Source organism: Castanea sativa, chromosome 1 (genome assembly GCF_040712315.1).
Source record: "Castanea sativa cultivar Marrone di Chiusa Pesio chromosome 1, ASM4071231v1".
NCBI classification, from domain to species: Eukaryota; Viridiplantae; Streptophyta; class Magnoliopsida; order Fagales; family Fagaceae; genus Castanea; species Castanea sativa.
The window spans coordinates 2783027-2795319 of record NC_134013.1 but is presented as its reverse complement, the minus strand read 5'-3'; the positions used below and the strand labels follow the sequence as shown (position 1 = coordinate 2795319).

Sequence of the window (12293 nt, the reverse complement as noted above, 5' to 3'; positions counted from 1 at the left end):
TGAAGAGCAAAACAACTAAATTTTAAATATTTTGTAGATGAGATAACTATTGTTTTGTAATAATATATTTTGCAAACAACTAAATTTGTAGATGAGATAACTATTGATATGTAACAATATAATTTGCAAATACAAAGAGTTCTGTTTTATAGAGCAAAAAAACAAAAATTTAAATACTTTGTAAATGAGATAATTATTGATTTGTAATAATATATTTTGCAAATACAGAGTTCTGTTTTGTGTATAATCTTACTAAGCAAAACAATTAAATTTTTATAATCTAACAAGTGATTTGTTAAACGAAATGAATAAAAATTATTAAGTTAGTATAATATTAACAAAATTAATTTATGCCATATAACTTGAACCTAACATGTAATATATCTTGCACTCAATGTAATTGTATCCAAATAGTACCTGCCGGGTAAAACACAGCCCATGGGGACAAGTTGACATCAATAACTTGTCCAAAACCAGGACGTTGTAAATTATTATTGTCCACCATACCACTTCTTAAGCTCATCTGATCATGAAGATTCATATTTTGTCCATGAAGAGTTGTTGGTGGCGGTAATATTTCAGTCACAGGTTTCAGCTGATCTCTAGGGGAAGAGGAAGAAAACCAAAAGGGTTATAGCATACAAGCCAACAAAAAGATATTGAAACCAAATGTAACATGATTGTTTTTTTTCCAATCCAATATAAGTACCTTAGGGGAAGAAGGCCATTTGAATCCAAAAAATTTAGAATCTGGACTTGTGGATCTCTTTCAGGAAGCCAATCCAGCATATTTGTTGGATTTTCTCTTATAAGATCACTTATATTTGTAGTATTTGGAGGCAGATGCTCCTAATCATATTGGGAAGAAAATTACATAAATTTCTGTCTCATACTTTCATAGAAAACGCTTATAAAAATGTGTTTTGTTAATGGCTTCTATACGTACCTTTAAAACTGGTAGTGGTACTGGTATGCCAGAACTAAACTCTTTCTCCAAAGTTTTCTGTTCCATCATATGTCTCATAAGTTTATTTATAGATGTAAATTAAGGGTTAGATGGAATAAAAATACTAGTAGATTTTATACCTTGCGGATTTGTACACGTCTCAAAGTTTCCTGAAGGATTTGCTCTCGGTGTTCAGCCTCACACAATGTTGTAATTTCGAAAGGATCTCCTTCAAATATTCTACCAAGAAGTAGATAACAACGAAGAGATTCTTGATAATTTCTATCAAATACATAAAAAAAAGTATATGTATGGAAAATAAAATACACCTTTATCTGATTATAAAACTCGTCCCATATGAATATTAAAGTTTTTTTTTTTTAATATTTGGTTGGTTTGCATGTGGTTTAGCTAGATGGTGTGGTCTTGACTGTTTTAGCTTTAAGAGGTGATTTTTTCAATGGCTATTTGATTATGTACAATTGTAATGAGGCTGAATATGGAGATTTTGGAGTATGGATGCGAGATTGGGAAAGGTTAAAGTTGGGTGATTCATGACAATTGCGAGTTTGGGAGTTTCTTATACTGTACATGCCAACTATCATAATTGGTAGTGGTGCAATTGGATTTTGAATGTGGGTGAAAGTTTCTCTCATCCACGCCTGTCTCTCTTTCTTTTTTCTTTTTTTTTTCTTTTTTTTTAATTACTTATTTATTTTCGGCTTCCTTTTTTTATTTTTTTCACCAACATCTATCTCCCTATTTTTTCTCTCATCTCAATTTCTCTCTCACCTACATCTATCTTCCTATTTTTTCTCATCTCAATTTCTTTCTATCACATACTTGTTTTTCATCTTTGTTTCCCTCTTTCTCATACCCAGGCCTATTTTAAAATTCAAATTTATCTATGTACTAATTATAAAGTAATTCTTAAGTACTCTCAGAGTACAGAGAATGGTGCTCACTCCTTTCACATTCATAGTGGGACCCGCTCTTTAAATTCATTGTCGGGGCCCACCATGAATATGAAAGGAGTAAGCACCATTTCACTATGTTTCGGGACTACCTAAAAATTTTCCCTAATTATAAATTTACTCCTCTCTCATATCTACTGACTCCAAATTCTCTCTCTTAAATTTCAGTTTCTCTTTCATAGTCTCTTTGGAGAGACTTTTTCCCTGTTTCTTTGTTTTCATTGTAGCTTTGATTATTAGTTTTAAGGGTTTTCTCTTTGACTTTCAGGTAATCTTTTGGTTTTCTTTAATTTTTAATTTGATTTTTTTTGGGTATAGTTTTCAAGTAGTAATGGTGTTTTTTTTATATATAGAATTAGGGATGATGTATATTGGTGTTATTGTATTGTATATATATGGTGTTTTTTAACTTTATATTTATTTTATTATTCTTTTTCCAAAATTTCATAAGTAGAAACAGAAAATGTAATATATAGAGATTGGTTACTCTCAAGTAACAAAGGTTTCTCTACAAAGCTCTTATTTTGAAAATGAATGGATTATATTTTACATCGTTATAAGCTTATAAACAAACATTGAAAATCGTCATTTCTTTTTATCTTTTTAAATTATTAATAATATGTAAAACAAACTCAATTCACTCATTTAAAATAGATAGATAAAATTTTACAAATTTCATATTATAGTTTATATTTTTTTGGATAATTCAATAGTTGAAAAAAAAAAGAGAATTTAAACAGATATATCTATTGGAAATACCAGTAAGAAATTCATATTAGAGTTAAGGAGGATCATTTGTACAAGTGCCATTAAATGGATACCTTAGCCGGTTCTCCATATCTTCCAATTGAGACTTACAACCAACAATTTCTTGTTGAATCTCCTGTAGATTTATAAACATTCTTTCATAGAGATCACCTCTTAAAAAGAAAAAGAAAAACCAATCAATTTTCATGCATGCAATACCTCTATTTGAGAATCAGTACTCATCGGGCTGCATCAAAGGACAACAATATAAATTAAAATTTTATTAGGAGAATCTAACTGAATCAATAGAGTACCAACAGGACAAAATCATCTGAAGAAATTCAGAGTCAGGGTCTTTGGGAATAGAGAAAAAAGCAAACCTGGCTTTTTGATAGGTTTGATCTGCTTGACCCTTTAGTTTACCAATAGCCCTTTGCAGAAACTGCCAAAGAATAGGAAAAATGGAAAATATTTATCATCCTCATCATCATCATCTTCTTACAACAAGCCTTAAAACTGTGAAGTGGCCGACTGGCCCCTTAAAGGGTTACGAGAGTGCTTACCTCTTGGTTCTGCAGCCTTTGGAATTGCATGTTAACGTGAAAACAGAAACCATCAAAGAGAGAAAATGTTTTCCAAAAAAGAAAAAGAAAAAGAAGAGAAAGTATTTATAAATAAAAATATTAAAAGATCAAAACAACAGAAGCTGAACTTGCTTAAATCTCAGAGAACTAAGATTTCCTTACCTTCCTCGCTCATGCTCAGGAAGATTGACATATCGTACCAGAATCTCTTCAATGCTTCAGCAAATCAAAAAACAGAAAGTTTTACTTACACTGAATGGAAGATTATAAAATAATTTAGCTTAGACATAACCAAAGTACATTGTTAGAATCATGAACACACTTACAGACATAAAATAATATTTTTTTTAATTCTATCTTTGATATGATTACATACAAGAATATTTGAATTTATGGTGTCCCTTCTATGGTGATTGTTATTTATTGAAATTGAGTTTGTGGTTTAGGTGAGATTTCAAATCTATATCCTTTATGCTTCTCAAAACAAAAAACAAAAAAAAACCTATATCCTTTATTAAATGATAAAAGATTTTATCCAATTAGGCTAATTGAAACCTCATTCTATCTCTCATATACAAGTATTCGGGTGCGAGTGTATATATATCAGTGAAAAAAATAAAGTTTTGAGAGAGAGCTTCAACATGGACAAAAAAGCAACCTCAACATCATAGAGACAGAAAGTTTATGAGCCTATTTGATAATATAAGGGAAGCAGAAATCTTAATCCATATCTTAATTAAGCATGCAAACCTCTTATTTCCAGAGAAGTGACTGAGTCTTCCTGATGGGGAAAACATGATGAGCGCTACATCAACATCACAGAGAACAGAAAGTTCATAAGCTTTCTTGGTAAGTCCGTTTCTCCTTTTTGAGAAAGTGACTTGCCTGCTTGTTGTGTTCTCAATTCTCTTGATCTGAAGCTTCACTCTCCCCATCTCTTTACTCTTTGTTTCTTGAGGTTGTGTGTGTGTGTATTATCCTTTTTAGAGGATGCAGACAGCTTTTTTTTGCTAATCGGATGATAATTTTCCTTTAGAGAAAGTGTATCAAATCTGTCACTCTCACATATATGATATGGTAGAAGATATTTAATGGAACCCACATAAATAGTCTTGGAAACTAACTCAAGAAAATGAGGATGAAAAGTAGGATGAGCATTCAAAAGAAGAGGAAGGAGGAAGAAAAAATAGAAGATAAGTTTTGTCAGTGTCAGGCGACTTATAGAAGATGACAAGAGAGAGAAACCGAGTGAATGTGTGTGTGACAGAGAGGGATTGTGTGTGACGGTGGTGAGGCTTTCTTAGGCATCTGGAAAGGTGGTTAATTTCTATAAGTTCTCAGGATTTTGAGCAATGTTTTGAGCTACCGATGATGTTCTCAAAAGCACACAAAGGTCCCTTCCTTCACTCATTTGTAGAAAATTATTAGATACTGAACCACACTAATAAATATACATCATTTTGCCCAAACACGGGTTGTCTTAGTGGTTAAGGGACGCATAGGTGAGTTGTAAATGCAAATGTCCCAAGTTCGATCCCTAACTAGAGATCTATCCAAACACAACCGATGCACGGGTCTATAATGCAAGTAGTTCACTTGACAAGGGTGGATCCAAAAGATCCAAAACAGTAATTCAAATATTTATTTATTATTTTGTTAAAGTGACATCAATCACATATATTATCTATACTACTATTTAAGGGGCTTTCCCTGTTTGGATTCTACATTTTGAATGCCTAAAGTACCCTCAACATATCTACTTATAAGTTTTCAACTAATGAGGATAAATATGTAAATTAAAACTCCTACACTTTAAAACCCACAAACTCACGTACACTTTGCAGTTTCTATCTCACTTTCTATCTCTCATTCTTCTTCAGATTGAAGACATTTAGTTCAACTCTACATCCTCTTTTCTTTTTCTTCAGATTAAAGACATTTATTGTTAGAGGCTCCAACAAATTTATAGGTTTTATCTTTTGCAAGTTCTCTTTGTTTCTTTTCTTTGGTTTATGATTAACTTCCTCACTTCTTCTTCTTTTTCCTTCTACGTTTTCTTTTCCTTTTTAACATTTTTTTTTTTTACAAAAAAAGAAGTGAATTTGTAATATGTATTAGTGTATTAGTGTTTTAGCTACACGAGATGTTGATGCGGTGTTGTAGTTTTTGTTGTTATGTCCTTTTACTGTCACTTCTTCTTTTTTTTCCTTCTACATTTTCTTTTTCTTTTTAAGATTTTTTTTTTTTTTTTACAAAAAAAGAAGTGAATTTGTGCGGGGTTGTAATTTTTGTTGTTATTTCCTTTTAGTGTCACTTCTTCTTTTTTTTCCTTCTACGTTTTCTTTTCCTTTTTAACATTTTTTTTTTTTTTTTTTTACAAAAAAAGAAGTGAATTTGTGATATGTATTAGTGTTTTAGCTACACGAGATGTTGACGCAGTGTTGTAATTTTTGTTGTTATTTCCTTTCAGTGTGATCAAGATTGTGCTCCCATTCTTTTGCACCTGCTGATATTAATAGTGGCAGGTGGGACGCCATACTGCCTCAACTGTCTCAGTTCAAGCTTCGTAGGAATAAATTGGAGGATTTGTAAGAGCAGGTAAATAACGTCACTCACTGATGAGATCTTTATTGTTTTGTTATTATTTGATGATGTGGTGATTAAATTTTAAAGAGTCCATGATAAAGTTAAATTGTAAAAAATCTTTATCTTCTATTTCCTCACCTTTTTTTTTTTCCTTCTACATATTTTTTTTTCTTTTTAAGAATTTTTTTTTTTACCATCATTGTATATGTTTTTGGCATTAAAGTTTTTTAGTTTTTTTTTTTACCATCATTGTATATGTTTTTGGCGTTAAATTTTATTTTATTTATTTATATTTAGTTATTTATTTAAATAGTTGATGATGTGGTGATTAGATTTTAAAGAGTCTATGATAGAGTTAAATTCTAACTTTGGTTTGTTGATTATTATTTTTTTAAAAATACTTGGTTTAACCCTAATTCTTTTATCTCTCTTAGGTTCACGTACGCACAAATTTTTTGGATTGGATTGAGGAGTCATTGGAATGGAGTATTAGATAAGTTTGGGTGAGAGACTTTACAAGAATTATTATATGTATTAAACCTCACATAAAGTGGTTGTTATCTAAGAAATTGTAGTAAAAAAATTTCTTTTGTAATATAAACTATATTTATCATTTGTATAATTCTATGTCAATTTCAAACTCATTGGATACTCAGCTATTGTAAAAATTAGTAGAACAAAAAAAAAAACAAGGAGATAAAAGTTTGAATTTGACCGAAGAAATTAATCCTGACCTCTAGGAAGTAGTAACTGTGAAGATTTTTTGAAATAAACTTCAACTGTTTAAGTAGTAACTTCTCAAGTAACATTAAAGACCTAAAATAAAGGAACCACATCTCCTAAACTTATGCCCACAGTAGGAAACCACTAATACTAAAAATAGTATAATACGGTTCAAATACAACTCAAACATTAAAACTATCTACTCCTACTAATCCATATCTAAGAAATTGTTGAAAAAAAAATTCTTTTGTAATAGAAACTATGTTCATCATTTGTATAATTCTATGTCAAATTCAATTTAAATTTTTTTTCCATAAGTATTAATTTACTACTTCATAAAAAAATGTTACGTACATTTTTCTCAGTTTTAAAGGTTGTTGATGTTGTTGATATATTTGAAATTTAAACTATTTTTAACTTTTGTTATGGATGTGTAGTAAGTGGCTAACTTTTAGGACTAAAAAACTAAAATTTTGGATTAAACAAAAATTGATAAATGTTATTAATATTTTTTAAAAAGAACAACAACACCAAAAGAAACGTGTATCTCCTGCCATAAAATTTGAAATTTAAGTTTTTATTTACTTATGTTATGGATGTTTAGTAAATGGCTAAATTTTAGGATTAAAAAACTAATTTTTATTTAGGATTAAAAAACTAATTTTAGTAATAGGCTAATAGCAATCATGAAGACTATTAGACTTACTAACAATACAAAGGAAATAGCGATAATACTATAAAGTACTATAGACTTACTTCATGATTGTTTGTTGAGAAGAAAAAAAAAAATACTATAAAGAACAACTAAAGTAATAATACTACTAGCCTCTGAGCACGCGCTCACGCGCGTGCTCTGAGGCTCTTCTATTTTTTGGTTTAGGATTAATTTAGAGCATTTATTATAATTTGGGATTACTACATTTTTCAATCACAAAAAAAAACCTAGGAGTGTGATGAGTATTATATGTGGTAAAATAATTTTTCATCACACCCCTAGGTTTTTTTTTGTGATTAAAAAATATAGTAATTTCAAATTATAATAAATGCTCTAAATTAACCCTTACCCAAAAAATAGAAAAGCCTCAAAGCACGCGCGTGAGCACGTGCTCAGAGGCTAGTTACTTTAATTGGTAAATATATTGTAATAAATTTAGTATTTTGAATGTTAAAGTCTTCATAGTTTTCTGGGCAGAATCTCTCTCAATAAAAAAAGGAATAATAGTACACGTATTAATATGATTACGTTGTTATCTTGATTGAAAAAAAAACACACACACAAGTGAGAAGGTATATGATTCTAATATGAAGACCTGTTACAAACTTCAGTTAAAAGTCATTGTTATCTAAAACAATAACAACAATAATAATGATATATGGTTAGACTTTACACAAAATGATATTACAATATATACTTTTGTGTGCCAAATACATGCATAGAAGGGTCTATCTTAAGGAAAATGTTTTTGAAGAATGTTGAATACCATTAGAAAGATTTTGAAATGCATCCTAAGTAGTAAATAAAAACTGTGAATTTTTTTACCTTTTTAATGCAATGAAAAGTGGATTCAGATCCTCTAGAGTTCCTAGGTACTCTACCAAGTAGAGTTCATTAAATCTTAACCACTCTTTAATGATTTAATGGTTTAAATTCTGCCATGTCAGCATTTCATTAATAATATTCTTAAAATAATAAAATAATGTTGTAAACAAAACAATTAAAATGATTGTTAATGAAATGCTGACATGGCAGAATCTAGACCATTAAATTATTAAAGAGTGGTTAGGATTTAATGAACTCTACTTGGTAGAGTACCCTAGGAACTCTAGAGGATCTGAATCCGTGAAAAGTCTAGATCAAGAGATCATATTTTGAAGTACACTAAAACCAATCTAAAAGTGAGGAAAATGTTTTGCTCTTTTAAAAGGCGGAAAACGGTCATTTGCTATTATTTTCAGTGTTTTTGTGACATCACTGTCACTGTTATTTCCAATATCGATACTATCATTATGGTTATATTGTTATTTAAAACAACAATAATATATTGTCGTAGACTTTACACAAAATGATGTAACAATATATACTTTTGTGTGCCAAATATATGCATGGAAGGGTCTATCTTATGCAAAATGTTTTTAAGAGAAAGAAAGTTGAGAAATTATCCAAAATCCATAATTTGAAGAACGTTAAATACCATTAGAAAGATGTACTTTGAAATGCATCCTAAGTAGTAAGGAAAATTTGTGAATTATTTACCTTTTAATGTAGTGAAAAATCTGGATCAAGAGACCACATTTTAAAGTAAACTAAAACCAATCTATAAGAGCACTTGCAGCAGTGGAGCTAAATAGCTATATAGCTATTTTAGCTCCACCAAAACACCAAAAAGAAGCATCAGCAGTGGAGCTAAATCTATTTTTTTTTTAGCTCATTGCTACAGTGCACATCTATAAATAGATGTGCACTGTTCATGAGAGCTAAAAAAAAAATTAATTTTTTATTTTGCATTCACATACTTTTTTATTGTGGTGTTTTTATTGTAGTGAGATGTATTATTTTATTGTGGTAGATATATTATTTTATTGTGATGTTTATATTATTTTATTGTGTTGAAAGCTAAAATAGATCCACTGCTGCAGCATGTGTGTAGGTAAAATAGATAAAGTAACTTTTAGTGGAGCTAAATTGCTAAATTTTTAGCTCCACTGCTGTGGATGCTGTGCGGAAAGTGCTTTGCTCTTTTAAAAAGTGAAAAACATTCATTTGCCTTATTATTTTTAGTGTCTTTATGACACCACTGTCACTGTCATTATCAATATCGATACTATCATTATTGTCTCCACCACCATAATCACCACTGCCACTATTGTCATTGTTGCTTATTTATATTTTTTATTTTTACCACCGCCTTGGGCACTAATGTGACTACTTGAAATATTAATAATTTTCATGTGAGTTCGACAAAAAAAAAAAAAAGTTTTCAAAAGCATTTTCAATATTGCAGCCAAATAAAAAATAAGTTTTTTTTTTCATTAAATACATTTTTTTTTTACTAAACAAACATTTTCCATATATAACTACTTTCCACTAAAACAAGTAAATATCAAATTTGAACACAAAACAATAACTATTAGTTACGGTGTAACAATGATGGGCATTGATCATGGTTAAATCATGTTTCTAAACTTTACTCTTAAGTTCTAAATTGGTTTAAAGCACCGTCTAATTGGAACACATACAATGAGGTCGTGACTTGTGACCAATAATCTAGCATAAGAGGCCGGTTGCCAATCATATCATTTCCATTTGCCCCTGCTGACTATATATAAGTTCTGGCACTTTTATCTTTAATAAATAATTCTACCAACTGTTAATACGCGAAATGGTAACCAATTCCCAATTTAGATTTCATATTAATTTTAGGTTCTTTTGAGTGGTCATGGTCCTCATGGACCCAATGGTATGATAGTATATTATGTTATCTAAAATCCTTACCCCAAAAAAACTTATTATTAGTATTTTAATTTAGTGACAGAGTAATTATCATAACCTAATGTCATTAGTCTCAAATCTTTTATATAAGATTTGTTAATGGGTGTTTTTGCTGTGCACTTGATAAGGGGATCTGAATTTGGAAATAACATTATAAAATTTTATAGGTGCAGGAGGACAACTGAGAACAAGCCCTTAAAATAAAAGAACTAGTTAACAAGTGTATTTAAGATATTTACTAATGAATCATTTTAAAAAGTTTTAATACTATTTTTATTAAAAATTACAACAAAATAATAATAGTGGTTAAATTTTCCCTAAAATACATTAAGGGAAACAACCAAAAGATGGAAAAAGAGAAAACATCTCTCTGTCTTACGCTTGCACTAGCTGTTGGAGGTTGGAATTAACAGAGAGAGGGTGTGGGGGTCCCAGGTAGAGGTAGCAGCACATAGAGTCATGAAACTCTCAGTAGCGGTTTTGGGCGTGGTTGACGAGGACGATCACACTGCCACAACTCTTAGCGATCGCCAAGTGTCCTTGTTTTTCCTTGTTTTCTTCGAAAATTCTGATTCCGCACTCACATCCTCGCATGGGGCCACAACCCCACCCAAGCTAGCTAGAGACGTTGCTGCACGCATGAAAGTCCTGACCACCGTTCTCTTGGGGCATATACATTATGCCACAGAGCACCTGAAAACCTGTCCTTGCCTCCACTTATATTTAAAGAATTTTTCTTCTTCAGAGGTTTTAAAAGCAAAAGAAAACCGGTAAGATTATTCATGGGTTGAGTTGGATCAAGTTTGGGCTCAACTTATAACCGACCCAACTTCATTAGGTGGAGAAATCTTCAACTTGCTGTTGATTGAAGAGGATGTTGTATCGGGTGGATCTAGCCTTCAATGGGCTGCAGTCAGGTCAATCGGCATCGGAGATCTAGAAAATGATGAAGGTCTGGCATGATAAAGGTGAAAGAAAAAAGAGATTTAACTAGATTTTGTAAAAAAAAAAAAAATTGCCGGATCTAGTTGAGATCTGACCGAGATCTCACTCGCTCTACCAAAACTTGCTCGAAAAATATTAAAGAATCGGTTGATTTAGGTTTTGAAGGAGGAGTACCGCCATCCGACGCGTTGGCATCAATTTTTGGAGAAGAGATCCACTGCCAACTATTGAAGTAGTTGGTTCAGTTAGTGGTAGATCTGTTTAGGCGGGTGGCTAGACAACCCTACATGAGAGTGAGAGATACCAAATAATTGAAAAAAATGCTTCGCTCACAATATTTTCACAACAAATTTTAGGTGTTAAGTAGTTATTGGTTCTAATTTGAATTATTTTAAACTCATCATTAAAATTATTTTTTTACTAACAATAATAGCCAATAATAATTTACTAATTAGGATTTATTGTGAAAATATTATGGACATAGTATTTCTCAATGATTAACATGCATATGAGATGTGATAATATTTTATCAATGATCTTGAAGATGAGTTTATAGATGAGAAATGCAAAGATAAACATAAGGAATATATACAAAATGGAACATAAATTAGGTTTGGTTAACAAGTACCCTTAGAGCATTTGTTAATGAATCAATTTAATAAAGTTTTAATACTATTTTTATGAGAAATATAAAAAACCTGTCAAAATAATTAATTACTTTTTTTCTCCATAAAAAGTTTCTATAAATATTTCTTAAATCAATATTTTTTAAGGCATTCATTAACCTTTTTCTCCTTTTTTTTTTTTTTTAATTTCTGTGATAAGTCAATAATTATGTTGGGGAGTATTAAAGCTTTGAGTTAACAAGCTAGTTCACTATTGAAGATTTGGAGAGCTATACGACCTGCAGCTTTATTGTTTGTAACCAATTAAGAGTTCTCCTACAAATCGTTTTGTATGTACAGAGCTGTATTGTTAGCTTCATTTTTTATGCAATATGCCTAAACATTTTCAACCCATAATCCATTTTTAAACTGTTAGAGATATATTAGCCCATTAGTATGAGCCCAAACTTAATTCTACTTTGTGTGCAAGCCAAATCTCCTACTTTTGTATTAGGAGTTTATTAGTCTAGGGTTTAGTCTACTATATATACACATGTTATGGTTCATTATAATACAGGATGTGTACTACACTTTAATATATTATTAATGCAGCCCTTTAGAGTTCTTCTGTGGATATAGGCCGTTAGGCCAAACCACATAACCCTCGTGCGTTATTATATTCTATACTTTATG

At 30.6% G+C, this 12293-nt stretch overlaps 1 protein-coding gene across 1 annotated transcript; it reads right to left on the bottom strand.

Moving 5' to 3' along the window:
* Positions 1-391: 391 nt before the first annotated feature.
* On the bottom strand, positions 392-4186 carry LOC142621706 (agamous-like MADS-box protein AGL104). Its single transcript, XM_075795051.1, has 9 exons — positions 4002-4186; positions 3414-3467; positions 3048-3098; positions 2887-2914; positions 2742-2803; positions 1087-1186; positions 947-1003; positions 710-849; positions 392-602 (listed from the first exon to the last, which is right to left on the bottom strand). Exons 1-9 carry the CDS (start codon positions 4184-4186, stop codon positions 392-394), a joined length of 888 nt encoding a protein of 295 aa, XP_075651166.1.
* Positions 4187-12293: the final 8107 nt, after the last annotated feature.

Coding starts and splice junctions, on each gene's coding strand:
- LOC142621706 (XM_075795051.1), bottom strand. CDS start 4,186: ATGGGGAGAGTGAAGCTTCAGATCAAGAGAATTGAGAACACAACAAGC. Junction 2,915..3,047: donor CAAACCTATCAAAAAGCCAG/GTTTGCTTTTTT, acceptor CCTTTGATGCAG/CCCGATGAGTACTGATTCTC. Junction 850..946: donor TACCACTACCAGTTTTAAAG/GTACGTATAGAA, acceptor CAATATGATTAG/GAGCATCTGCCTCCAAATAC.